Here is a 14,418-nt window from a genome sequence, read left to right on the forward strand (position 1 = left end):
CTCGGGTTCAAATCCTGACGCTGTCACTTTGAGCAAGTAATTTAGCTTCTTTGTGGTTTCTCATCTGTAAAATGAGAACATCTAAGCCCCTGTTACAAAAGGTTGTTGTGAATGTTACAATGAGCTAATGTACGGCAGATGGAAGGGGCTGGAAAGTTAGTCGTTGTTACGTTATTGGTAGTATTTGCTCTTCATTATCAGCCCCTTCCAGAACCTTTTAGTTTGTTCTTCCTTTAATCTTTGGGGTGACTCCCAAACCTGATTTCACCCTGAGTCAGCCCCCAAAGATTCCTCCTCACGTTTAAGGCAAATTTGCAGGCAGATTCTTAGGCATCGTCATCTGTCCACCCACCTGTCTGTCCATCCGTCCATCCATCCTTTCATTTAACCAACAAGCTGCTGAGCACTAAGCACTGTTCTGGGAGCTGTAATGCAAGCAGACACGGTTTCTGCTCTTAGCTCCCGGAGCCTAGCGGGGAAGGATGCAGGCATTATTCAAACAATTACTCAAATAATTGGTTAATAATTAGTTACAACTGTGACAGGAGGCGATGGCTTCAAGGAGCCAAGCCAGGAGCCTGGAGATGTAATAGCAGCTCCTGGCTTGGAAGGCCCCTCAGCGGCTGGACCCCTGAGCTGAGACCTGAGGAGGGAGGAGTCCTCGGGCACCTGGCCCCGCCCTTGGCCTGAAGGTGGGGTGGTTTCTCTCCCTTGGCGCCATTCCCAGGACTCGGGCCCAGGTCCCAAGCCCCTCCTGGGTACCACGCCCTGAGCCCACATGCACCATCTTGTGGAGCCCTCAGCAGCCTTATGAGGTAGGAACACTATAATTACTCCAGTTTCGTAGCTAAAACCCTGGGAGTCTGAGACAGCAGGTCCTGCCCCAAAGACACCTGTGACGCCTGAGTCAGGATCCCCGTCCACTTTGGCTGCCCCGTCCCCAGCCTCCTGGACTTGAGGCTCTGGCCGGCCATCTTCATTATTTTAGATCTAATGGTCTGCTTACAGTCAACTCTTTTTTTTTTTAACTTACAGTATATTAAAGGTAAAGTTTATATTGCTGTCTTAAATGGAAAAGAGCACCCTTTGCTATAAATAAAAGGTAAGAAGGAAAAATAAACCCTGCACAATGTAACAAAAACAATGTGTTTATTGGGTTGGACCATCTGACATTGTCAGTAGTGGACTTTTTTGACCTTCCCCAAAACGGCGATGGCAGATAGTTCAGCTTAATAAATGGCAGGTTGCTGGCTAGAGGCGTCTCTTCTTCCAGGTTGTTGTTGTTGTTGTTGTTTTTTAATGTTTATTTATTTTTGAGAGAGAGAGACAGAGCAAGGGCCGGGGAGGGGCAGAGAGAGAGAGACGAAGACACAGAATCCGAAGCAGGATCCAGGCTCTGAACTGTCAGCACAGAGCCAAACACGGGGCTCAAACTCATGAACCATGAGATCATGACCTTATCTGAAGTCAGATGCTTAACCTGCTTAACCTACTGAGTCACCCAGGTACCCTTCTTCCAGGTTTTAAAAAGTGAGCTCAGCGAGGAGTGGAGAGGTATTAAAAGCATATTAGCCCCATCATGGAGCCCTGTTTCTCCCTGACAAAATCAGGATTGGAAGAGAACTGGGAAGTGACTGTTTCTGAGGCTGCAATCTGATGTCACTGACACCTCATCTCTGTGCCACCTAAAATGACCTGTGCCCACCAAGACTGCTGTCCCCAATTCTGAGCCAGTCCTGTGGCTTATGCAGGTGGGGAAGCTGGCCAGGGAGAAGAGCCTACTGGCCACAGAGCTGGGGACCTCCTGCTGTATCTAATAATTTTTTTTAATATTTATTTATTTTTTAAAATGTTTTTAATGTGTTTTATTTATTTCCGAGAGAGAGAGAGAGAGAGAGACAGCGTGAGCAGGGACGGGTCAGAGAGCGAGGAAGACACAGAATCCAAAGCAGGCTCCAGGCTCTGAGCTAAATGTCAGCACAGAGCCCGACGCGGGGCTCGAACCCACGAACCGCGAGATCATGACCTGAGCCAAAGTCGGACACTCAACTGACTGAGCCACCCAGGCGCCCCTAAATATTTATTTTTGAGAGAGAGGGAGGGAGGAAGGGAGGGAGGGAGACACAGAATGTGAAGCAGGCTCCAGGCTCTGAGCTGTCAGCACAGAGGCTGAACTCACGAACCACGAGATGACCTGAGCTGAAGTCAGACTCTTAACCAACCAACTGAGCCACCCAGGCACCCGCTAATAATTCTCGTTAATGTTTATTTATTTTTGAGAGAGAGAGACAGCGCGAGCAGGGGAGGGCAGAGAGAGACACAGAATCTGAAGCAAGCTGGAGGCTCTGAGCTATCAGCGCAGAACTCACACTCATTAACCATGAGATCATGATCTGAGCAGAAATCAAGAGTTGGATGCTTAGCTGACTGAGCCACCCAGACACCCCTGTAGCTAATTAATAACAGTCCCCACTTACTGAGCACTTGCTCTATGCCAGGTGGTGAGCCCAATGAGAAAGCTAAGGCTGGCGATGCTGGTATGGCATCACCCAGCCAGAAAGTGGCACATTTAGGATTGGACTTGCTCTCCCATTGTTGACTGCTGTGTCTCCACTGCTGGGCATAGTGGCTAGCACACAACACTTACTGATTGAACACCTACTATGTGTCAGACACTGTGCTCGGTCCTGGAGAAATAGCTCTGAATAAAGTAGTTACGGTGCCTGTTATCAATGATCCTTATAGTCAAGTTGCAGAGATTTTTTAAAAATCTACATAAATGTAAACAAATAGAGAGAGAAATGAATAGCAGTCATGGCTCTGATGGAAATCAATGGAGGGAATATAATAGGGTGTGACTGGGGAGCTAGGAGGGACCACATTAGACCAGGTGGCCAGCAATCTGGGATGGCCTCTGAGGAGGTGATGTTTGAACTGCACTGAACTCTCAGAGTGAAGATGGACACAGACATGGAACCTGTAGATTCTGAGTGCCATCAAGTAGAATATTTCATATATATGATGTCCTATATCTGCCCTGCCTGCTATGGTGGCCACTAGCCACATGGGCTCTTGAGCATTTCAAATGTAACAGGTGAGGGGTGCCTGGGTGGCTCAGTCGGTTAAGCGACCGACTTTAGCTCAAGCCATGATCTCACGGTTCATGGGTTCCAGGCCAGTGTTGGGCCCTGTGCGGAAAACTAGCTCAGAGCCTGGAGCCTGCTTCAGATTCTGTGTCTCCCTCTCTCTCTGACCCTCCCCTGCTCATGTTCCTCTCTCTCTCTCAGAAATGAATAAAACACATTTAAAATTTTTAAAAGAAAAAAACAAATGTAACAGGTGAGGTTGAAAAGCTGAATTTATTTCATTTTAATGAATCTAAATGTAAATATCCACAAGTGGCGAGAGGCTACCGTATTGAACATCATGGGTCTAGAGAAAGAACTGTCCAGAAAGAAGCAGCAGCAAGTCCAAAGAGTATGATATGTCTGGAGAATGGGTCTACAGCTCTGGAACAGAGTATATGAAGAGGAAAGGTGGGAAATGGGACCAGAGAGGCTGGTAAGAATCAGATGATACAGAGTCCTACAAACTTTGAATTTGAGAGTAGTTAGGCTGTGGGTTATATTTAAAGCCATAGAGGCACCTGGTAAATATGTGTTGAAAGAATGGATGGACAGATGGATGATGGATGGATGGATGGATGGATGGATGGATGGATGGATGGATGGATGGATGAATGAATAGGATGGATACCTACTTACCTCCTTGGTAGATATATAGGTCAGTCTCATTCCTATCTCCTAAAATCCATCCCCATGGTGGGGTGAGAAGATGCAGGTGGGGAGAAAGTCAGGCTTGCATTTACCTATCAGAAGCTTCCTTGTTCCATGAACTCTGTGAACCCCTGATGGAGTTAGCACTTCTACTTTGCCCTGACTCCTCTCCATCACATGGAGGATGGCAACTCCCACAGACCAACAAATGAACCATCAGTTCCTGGTCACCCAGAGCAAAATTCTGACCCTCTCCCCAAGCCCAAGGCCGCCTCCTCCCCTTGGACCCCAGTTCCCTAACATTTCCTCTTCTTCATCAGGTATCTCTCAGGAGTTTCCCAAGATCCTCAACGGCACGAATGGGACCAGCGGGTTTCTCCCTGGCGGCTACACCTGCCGCCCGCACTCTCAGCCCTGGCAGGCGGCCCTGCTAGTGCAAAACCGGCTGCTCTGTGGGGGGGTCCTGGTCCACCCCAAATGGGTCCTCACTGCAGCACACTGTCTGAAGCCGTATGTGGGGGTCAGGGGAGCATGAGGGAAGGGACGGGAACAGGACTGGGGAGGTGAGGGGGTGGGTGGGTCTGGATTGAGGATGAAGTCAGAGTTAGGGTTGGGGTTTGGGAATGTGACTGGAATTGAGGATGTGGAAGGAGATGTTTGCAGAGGACGGCGGTGGAGATGGGCTCAACCCCTCTAATCACCACTTCCTACACCCACAGAGGGTACAGAGTTTACCTGGGCAAGCATGTCTTGGGGCGTGTGGAGGCCGGAGAGCAGGTGAGGGAGGTGGTCCGTTCTATCCCCCACCCTCAGTACCAGATCAGCCCCACCCACCTGAACCATGACCACGACATCATGCTTCTGGAGCTGCAGTCCCCGGTCCAGCTCACGAACCACATCCGTGTTGTGCCCCTCTCCCACGGCAGCCTCCCCACTGGCACCTGCTGTCGGGTGTCTGGCTGGGGCACCACCTCCAGCCCCCAGGGTATGCACCCTCAACAGGTGGCCTGAGATGTCAGTGGCTGGGTAAATGGGGGCAGAAAAGGGAGGGAAGGTTGGGGGAGGGTTTCTTTTTATATATATATATACCTGTATATTTGTATATTATATATTACATATCACATATGTTATATATCCTTTATATAAATACATATACATTTATAAGCATGAAGTTATATGTTATATATATTCTTTATACAAATGTCCATTTATAGTTATATGTCATAGATTATATGACATAGATTATATGTCATAAATTATATCCTTTATATAAATACATATACATTTATAAGCATGAAGTTATATGTTATATATATNATATGTATAGTTATGTTACATATCCTTTATATATAAATGTACATAGTTATATATTTTATACAATGTTATAGACCAAATATATAAACTATATCATATAAATATATAAATTAGTAAAAACATAAATATTGTAATGTTATATATTACATGTATGATATATAAATACACATCATTATACGTTTGTATCCAAATATGCAAATTATCATATAGGTTGATTTTCTAGATCATAAATTCTATATGTATTTATTTAAATATGTTTGTATATAAATTATATGTTAGACAAATTATACATAAGTATATTTACATAAATATGTAACAATGCGTTTGATATATTGGCAGATATGTATTTGTTAAATGTAAGGACGTGCAGGTGTATCCTTTGTGTTTAAGTTACATGTGCATGAATATAAAATCGATCTTCATAGCAGCGAGGGCCCTTTGCATCTCCTTAGTGGTGCCCTGGCTTCTTCCCAGTCTCCTTTCCCTCTTCCTCCCCGATCTGCCATCTTTATCCACACGGCTTTCCATCCCCTTGTTTCCTCACCCCCAATCTTCTGCCTCACAGTCTTTCCCTATCCCTCTTCTCCTCTCCCTTTTGTGTCTCTTCCTCCACTTTCCTGCATTCTCTGTATCTCCCTTTTGCTGGCTCCCACACCCCGTACCCCATTTCTCCCCACACTCGTCTCCTCCACCACTCTCCCCAGGTACATATTCCATCTCTTCCCCATCTTCTTCTTTGCATCCGTTTCCTACCAACTCTCCTGTTTAACTCCCACCCCGTAGCCTGGTCGAGACAGCCATCCTGAGACACCCCCCTCTCTCTCCTTCCCAGTGAGTTACCCCCCAACCTTACAATGTGCCAACATCCAGCTTCGCTCAGACGAGGAGTGTCATCAGGTCTATCCGGGGAAGATCACACCCAACATGCTATGTGCTGGCACAGAAGAGGGCGGCAAGGACTCCTGTGAGGTGAGAACAGCATGGAGGGTGGCTGCCATGGGCTAGGGGGGGAAGCCAGAATGAAGGTGGGGACAGATTCGGGGAGTGGGGGAAGAACTTCCTTTTAGCCTTGGGGGAACCAGTGTTTTAAGAGGACATGTCCCCTAACGTAGATGGTCAAGATAAAAAGAGAGTAGCCATGACTGGAGAATATAATTCATCTTGAGCCTCAGCTTTGACTGACGTTGGCTCCCCAGATCCCTGTGTTGAGATGCATAAAGGTTGGTGTTGTTTCAGTTGCAAGTGAAAGAAACCCAACTCAAACCAGCTTAAAAGCAAGACACACTGACTTTTGTAACTGAAAAGTCCAGGGGTATCTTGCTTCAGGCACAGATGGATCCAGGTACACAAGTAATGAATGTGTTTAAGACGGTCTCTTTTCATTTCAGCTCTTCTCTCTTCTGCTTTTGTCTTCATTCTCAATTAAGCTTTTCCCCGGAGCTTTGGGCTTACATCTCACCCACCTAAGCAACTTGACCAGAAAAAGTTTTCCAGTTGTTTACATAAACATCCTTCTTAAAAAAAAAATTTTTTTTAAGTTTATTTCTGAGAGAAAGAGAGACACAGCATGAGCATGGGAGGGTCAGAGAGAGAGGAGACACAGAATCTGAAANATTTTTTTAAGTTTATTTCTGAGAGAAAGAGAGACACAGCGTGAGCATGGGAGGGTCAGAGAGAGAGGAGACACAGAATCTGAAACAGGCTCCAGGCTCTGAGCTGTCAGCACAGAGCCTGACGCAGGGCTCAAACCCATGAACAACGAGATCATGACCTGAGCCAAAGTCGGACACTTAAGTGACTGAGCCACCCAGGCACCACAAACATCCTTTTTTTTAATGTTTATTTTTGAGACAGAGACAGAGTGTGAGAGGGTACAGGGCATGAGAGAGAGACATAGAATCTGAAGCAGGCTCTGGGCTCTGAACTGTCAGCACAGAGCCCAACATGGGTCTTGAACCCACAAACCGTAAGATCATGACCTGAGCTGAAGTCGGACGCTTAACCGATTGAGCCATCCTAGCGCCCCTGTTTACATAGACGTCCTGAGCATGATTCTCACTAGGCTGACTTAAGTCATGTGTCCTGAACCTTCACTCTGCCCAGAGCTGTGGGATTCTCTGATGGACCAAGTCCACCGTGTGGGCCATGGAGGGGCTGTTCCCCAAAAGAGAATATCTGAAGGCAGTTATGAAAATGAGGAGAAATGGATACTACATGGGCAAAAAACCTCCACAAAAAATGAAACTTGTGTCCAAGAGAGGAGGCTTCTGAGATGCAGTTTTGGGTTAGTGGGAAAGAGTGATAAATGAATGAATGGTGTGTGCCTTGATTGATCAGTGAGGAGTGTCTTGGGTCCTGGGGGGAGGAGTGAGAGTACACACGTTACATACCTTACCCAGGTGTGGGTGAGTTTGCCCAATGGTGACATGGCACCAAGGGGCCATGGAGCCACAGCAGGGTTGGGGGGCAGCACGATGGGGGGGTGCAAGGTGGGATTGGTGGCAAAGAACCAAGAATGAGGCTTGAGGTAAGGTGTAAACATTCTAAGGAGGCTGAAGAGCAGAGAAAAATGTGGAGAGACAAGTCTCTCTTCTTCTTGGTCTCAATGTCCGTCTAGTTCCACCTTTCTCTTTGTGTCTCTTTTGCTGTCCCTCTTCTCTGTGTCTTCTTGTCTTCCTGTTTCTCTCTAGCCCTCTCTGTGTCCTGTCTCTCGTTATCTCTGCCTCTGTGTGTCTCTGTCTTTCACTCTCTCCCATATGTCCCCACCTGTGCCTTTGTTTGGCTCCACCGCGGCCCCCATTACTCTGTCTTCCCCCACTCAGGGTGACTCCGGGGGCCCCCTGATCTGTAACGGAACACTCCACGGCATCATCTCCTGGGGAGACTTCCCATGCGGACAGCCCAACCGGCCTGGTGTCTACACTCGAGTCTCTCAATATGTTGTATGGATCCAAGAAACGATTAAAAAACACAGAGCCCAAGAGTGGAAACGGACGAAGGGCCCACAGTAAACGCTGGGTTGGCTCACCTGCCTCCTTCCCTCCCTCCTTGCCCTCCTCACTCCATTGGCCCAGCCCTTCTCTGCCCCTCCCAAAGTTCCACTTGAACCAGTGATCCCTATTAATGTCTGATCCCAGCTGACACTTCGTGTTTCAAAAGCATTCAGTCACTACCAGTATCATGGTCTCCCAGATACTGCATCCTGAAATACCTCAGGACCCTCAGCATCCCAACCCAGAAGATGTTGGAAGACTCCCTCTGTCTCAACAAAATAGAATTCCAGACAGCCATCGGAATGTTCGGTCCGTGGAATACCTTTAAATACTTCGACTCATCTCAACAATAATTTATGTCCCATGAATGGAACTTCCTTGACAGTGTGCTGTACCCCTTCACATATTTCTTGATTACCAACATTCTAGACATTTCTATGTTTGGTGCTCAAGAATGTTCTAGACTTCTGTGACATTTCATCTTGAAAATATTCTCTTGGGGCGCCTGGGTGGTTCAGTCGGTTGACTGTCCGACTTCAGCTCAGGTCATGATCTCACAGTCTGGGTTCGAGCCCCACGTCAGGCACTGTGCTGACAGCTCAGAGCCTGGAGCCTGTTTCGGATCCTGTGTCTCCCTTTCTCTGCCCCTCCCCCACTTGCACTCTGTCTCTCTCTCTCAAAAATAAACATTTAAAAAAATATATTCTCTTGGACCCAGAATCTTCCACCCAACAATTTTCTAGGCATGACTGAATGACTAATCACATCACAGCCAATATTGGATCCTCATAATTGTTCGTTCTCACATAGTTTTGGGTCTCCCAAATGTCCCACCTCTACCTACATCCCATATTTTGCCAGAATGCCCTGTCTCTGGATCCCTATGCCTACTAAAGATCAACAGCACACTAGACTAGAGTTTTGGGGTTTAGGACCCTAAGGGGCCTCCATACCTGGACCCTGGTGTCTGCCAAATATTCTGTCCTTATATCTCCCCCACAAGCATCTTCATCTTCCGGTGACCCCAACATGCAGTAGTTACATGCTCAAGCCACTGAGTCCCTGACTTGAACGAGTCATAAAACTCACTGCCTTTTGGTGTCTAAATGGGGCTCCTCATTTCTCCTCATAGCATTATTATAAATTTCAAGCCCTCCCACTATTATTATTTGCATGGTTCCCTATCAAATATCACCTCAGGGTGTCATCGACACCCTCCAAATTTGCACTGTCCAAAAATTGTATTTGGGGCTCCTGGCTGGCTCCAGTCAGCAGAGCACATGACTCTTGATCTCAAGGTCCTGAGTGGGTGGACTTCAAGGTCCACATAGGGTGTAGAGCTTACTTAAAACAACAACGGGGCGTCTGGGTGGCTCAGTTAAGTGCCAGACTTTGGATCAGGTCATGATCTCACAGTTTGTGGGTTTGAGCCCCACATTGGGCTCTGTGCTGACAGCTCAGAGCCTGAAGCCTGCTTTGGATTCTGTGTTTCCCTCTCTCTCTCTGCCCCTCCCCTACTCACCCTCTGTCTGTCTCTCTCTCTCCAAAATAAACATTTAGGGGCGCCTGGGTGGCTCAGGTGCTTAAGCTTCTGACTTCGGCTCAGGTCATGATCGCACGGTTCCTGGGTTCGAGCCCCATGTCAGGCTCTGTGCTGACAGCTCAGAGCCTGGAACCTGTTTCAGATTCTGTATCTCCCTCTCTCTCTGACCCTCCCCTGCTCACACTGTCTCTCTCTCTCTCTCAGAAATGAATAAAATATTTAAAAATTAAAAAAAAAACCAGCAACAACAGAAAGTGTTGCATTCATGTACTTTTTTCAGCAATGTATTCAGTGCTGACCATGTGCAGGCACTCTCCTGGCTGTTCATAAATACAACTTTATTCATTTAACAAATATTGGTGCTTCTCACAACCCAGGCACTGTTGCAGACACAGCTGATAAACAGTGAATTAGGTAAAACTTCTGTTCTGTAGAGCTCGTATACTTTGCAAGGAGACACAATTTTAAAAAAATAATAATAATAAGGAGATCGAGTGACAGGTGGCAATGTGAACCATGGCAAAAATGAAGCAGAGGACGAAGGAGAGGGAATGTTGGGGTTTGGGGTTGGGAGAGTGAGTGGAGTTGCTGTTTCATTATTATTTTTTAATGTAGGCTCTGTGCCCAACGTGGGACTTGAACTTCCAACCCTGAGATCAAGAGTTGCAGGCTCTGGGGCGCCTCGGTGGCTTAGTCGGTTAAGCGTCCAACTTTCGCTTGGGTCATGATCTCGCGGTTCGTGGGTTCGAGCCCCGCGTCTGGCTCTGTGCTGACAGCCAGCTCAGAGCCTGGAGCCTGTTTCAGAGTCTGTGACTCCCTCTCTCTCTGACCCTCCCCTGCTCACGCTGTGTCTCTCTCTCTCCTAGAAATAAATAAAACATTTAAAAAAATTATAAAAAAAAAAAAAAAGAGTTGCAGGCTCTACCGACTGAGCCAGCCAGGCGCCCCAGAGTTGCTATTTTATGCAGGATGGGCTAGGGACACCTGGGTGGCTTGGTCAGTTAAGCATCTCAGCTCAGGTCACGGTCTCCTGGTTTGTGAGTTTGAGCCCCATGTCGGGCTCTGCCCTGGCAGTGCGGAGCCTGCTTAGGATTCTCTTCCCTGCTCTCTGTCTCCTCCTCCCTCACATGCACATGGACTCTCTCCCTCTCTTAAAATAAATAAATTAAATTAAAAAGAAATAAGATGGTCTGGGGAATGATGGTGCATTAGGGAGAAAAAAAAATAATGAAAGGATGGAAAGAGAGATCCAGGTGCATATCTGAGCATCAGTACCCATGCAGACAGCAAGTTCAAAGGACCTGAGGCAGGAGCTGGCCAGGTACATCTGAATATTGGGAAGATGGTGAAGAGGTTGGTGTGGAAGTGACTGCCCTTCAATAGCTTAGGCAGGAGGTGATGGTTCTTGACCAGGTGATGCTCTCAGGGGAGTTATCGGGTCCGATTCTGGGTCGGCTTGAAGAGATTGTCGGACAGTGCCTGTTGACATCAGATGAAGAGTGAGAGAAAAGACAGAAGGATAACCTCAACGCTTTGGCCTGAGCAACCATTTACTAAATGGAACTGCCATTTACTAATATTGGGGAAACTTTGGGAGGGATAGATCTGCAGGTAAATATTGGGAATTTTTGTTTTGAACTGTCTATTAGGCACCGAAGTGGCAATAAACTCCGCCCTCAAGGGGATTTACAGAAGATTAACAAACACACTAAACTAAGTAACTGCAAATTGTAATGATTTCTATGGGATAATAAATATAATCCAGGGCTCCTGGGTGGCTCAGTCGGTTTAGCATCTGATTCCGGCTCAGGTCATGATGTTGTAGTTGATGAGTTCGAGCCCTGCAATGGGCTCTGTGCTGACAGCTCAGAGCCTAGAGACTGCTTCAGATTCTGTGTCTCCATCTCTCTCTACCCCTCCCTCATGCTCTGTCTCTCTCTGTCTCAAAAATAAATAAATATTTAAAAATTTAAAAAATAATAATAAATGTAATCCATGAAGGATTTAAACAGAGTTTTGTGTTAGAAATTAGAGGAGAAGCGGGGCGCCTGGGTGGCTTAGTCGGTTAAGCGTCCGACTTTCGCTTAGGTCATGATCTCGCGGTTCGTGGGTTCGAGCCCCGCGTTGGGCTCTGTGCTGACTGCCAGCTCAGAGCCTGGAGCCTGTTTCAGTCTGTGACTCCCTCTCTCTCTGACCCTCCCCTGCTCACGCTGTCTCTCTCTCTTTCTCCTAGAAATAAATAAAAATATTTAAAAAAAAAAAAAAGAAATTAGAGGAGAAGTTGTTATTCACAGGTAGTCAGGAAGCACTTCTTGGAGGAGGCAGCATTGATTAAAGACTCCAAAGGTGAGAGGGAGACTCCAGACTCCAGAGTCCACCATCCCTGGTTCCTACAGGGGAGACTATAGGTTAGTGTTTAAAACCATGGGGGGTGGGGGGGCATCTGTCTGGCTCATCTGGTGGATCATGTGATTCTTGATCTTGGGGTTGTGAGTTCAAGCCCCGTATTGAGTGTAGAAATTACTTTAAAATAAATATAAATAAATAAAAGCAAGGAGGGTGGAGTCTGAAGAATGGTTTTGGATGGAAGAATCTTTATCTTTTGGGAAGCTCTGTTTCCTCATCTGGTACTAACAGGACCTACTGCTCAGAGTTGTTAGAAGGAAGATTGGCATTTACAGTCTGCACATGGCAGCTTCTCAATTAGCAGAGAAGCAACATGATGAGATAGCTAAGAACATAGTTTCTAAGGCCAGGCTGCCTGGGTGTGACTTCCAGCTCTGCCACTTATTTAAGTGTGTGACTTACCTTTTCCATGCCTCAGTTTTCCTGTCATTCAAATGGGTATAATAGTGGTACTTAACACCAAATTGCTTAAAGACCTGCAAGCAAAGGGTCAAACCATAAAGCTAATGGAAGATAGTGGTAGAGAACATTTTTGTGACGCAGGAGTCAGGGAAGACTAAAACGTCAGACGGACTCATCATAAGACAAACACTATTTGATTCTATCGAAATTAAGGATTTCTGCTCAACGAAAGACAACACGAACAAAGTAAATCAGTGGGCGGACATATTTGCAAAGCATAACATTGACCTGGGGTTGGAATCTAGAACGTGCTGGGAAATCCTGCACATAAACAAGAAGAATGTTCAAGGGTATGAACAGAGTTGCCAAGGAGGAAACCAACAAAAAAGTCAGATGAAAGATGGAGAGACTCACTGGTCATCTAAGAACACGCAAATACAAATAACAACCCCTTTATATATATTCAATGCATTAGAAATCTTTAAAGCGAGGTAACCCATGCACTGGCAGGAATGCAGACACAGGGGGTCTCTGGTGCACAGCTGGTGTGAATGGACACTGGCACAGTTATTTTTGGCACTCCTTAGCTGGATTAAGCATGTGCACACCCTAGGACCCGGCAGTTCCACTCCTGATGTCTATCCTAGGTCAATGATCATCCAGGTCACCAAGAGGCAAGTACGGAAGTGTCTGTCAGTAATTTACTTGTTGCGCTGCGAAATTAGAGGAAGACTGGGCACCCCCTAATGAGGATGGGGGTGGATGTTAGGATGCGGTGGAGAGCACCATGGAGGACCACCCAGCATGTAGAAGCAACCGACTAGATGCACACATGAATGGAATCTTAAAGGACTGACATTATTAAGCGTTAGGAAAGTTGCGGGGTTCTGGAACAGTTCTGCACTGCTGATGGGAATGCAAAGCGGTACAATCACTTTAGAAAACATTTGGCAATTTCTTTCAGAGTCCAACACACACATTGTACGATGTTACAGTGCCACTCCTAAGTGTCTGCCTAAGAGAAATGAAAACATGCCCACACAAATGATGTGGATGTGAATGTTTGCAGCAACATTATTGGGATAGCCAGAAGCTGAAGCAACCCAGGTATGTAACAACTTGGGAATGGCTGAAAGCTGTAATATATCCACACTGTGGAACAATGCAGAGCATTAAAAGGCAATGTACTATTGAGAGCAAAATGCAAAAACATGGGTGATTCTGAAATGCGTTATGCTAGTGAGAGAAGCCAAACATTTACATGGTGTTCTTAAGAAGGCAAAACTCTAGGCAGAATGGAGATCAGTGGTAGCCTGGGGCAGAGGAGGGAGGGAGAGCTTTTGCTAAAAGGGTGCAGGGCAACTTAAGGATGGAAGGCGGGAGGAGGGAGGTACTTGTACTGTTTCGATTATGGTGGAAGTTACAGGATTGTATCCAGTTTCCAAACTTTATCAAACTGAACACCTAAAATGAATGGATTTTAATTTATGTATATAATACCTTCTTTAAAAATGAAAAAACATAGTTTCTTTTTTAATTTTTTTAACTTCATTTTTGAGAGAGACAGAGACAGCGCAAGCAGAGCAGGGGCAGAGAAAGGGAGCAAGAATCCGTAGGAGGCTCTGCACTGTCAGCAGGGGCTTGAACTCACGAAACCATGAGATCATGACCTGAGCCGAAACCAAGAGTCACACGCTTAACTAACTGAGCCACCCAGGCGCCCCAGAAGAAGCATTGTTCTGAGTTTTAAAAAGAAAAACTACGTACCACAATCCTGCTGACATAAATTAAAACTAACTAAAACTCTACACAATGTTTTGCACATAAAATGATACACAATTTGTAAGAAAGTATACTAACAAAAAAAATATACACAGCATTGTGACTGTACTAAATGCCACTGAACCAGACACCTTAAATGGTGAATGTTAATTATCTGAATTTATCTTTTTAATTAAAATTTTTTTTTATTTTATTTATGTGA

The 14,418-nt window shown here is 46.0% G+C and overlaps 1 protein-coding gene across 2 annotated transcripts in view; it reads left to right on the forward strand.

The window, feature by feature from the left end:
- KLK13 (kallikrein related peptidase 13) overlaps nt 1–8,314 on the forward strand; it is a 10,167-nt gene extending 1,853 nt beyond the window's left edge. Inside the window, exons 3-6 of one of the 2 annotated variants that reach the window (XM_077747350.1) lie at nt 4,097–4,286; nt 4,496–4,761; nt 5,923–6,059; nt 7,913–8,314. In XM_077747350.1, coding sequence (XP_077603476.1) covers nt 4,097–4,286; nt 4,496–4,761; nt 5,923–6,059; nt 7,913–8,101 — 782 coding nt within the window. In that variant the 3' untranslated portion in view covers nt 8,102–8,314. Of the gene's footprint in view, nt 1–3,984; nt 4,287–4,495; nt 4,762–5,922; nt 6,060–7,912 lie in introns of those variants that run through there. The other variant, XM_077747349.1, reaches the window with a different exon arrangement.
- Nucleotides 8,315–14,418: the final 6,104 nt, after the last annotated feature.

The sequence above is a fragment of the Crocuta crocuta genome, unplaced genomic scaffold (assembly GCF_008692635.1).
Source record: "Crocuta crocuta isolate KB4526 unplaced genomic scaffold, BGI_CrCroc_1.0 scaffold334, whole genome shotgun sequence".
Lineage (NCBI taxonomy): Eukaryota > Metazoa > Chordata > Mammalia > Carnivora > Hyaenidae > Crocuta > Crocuta crocuta.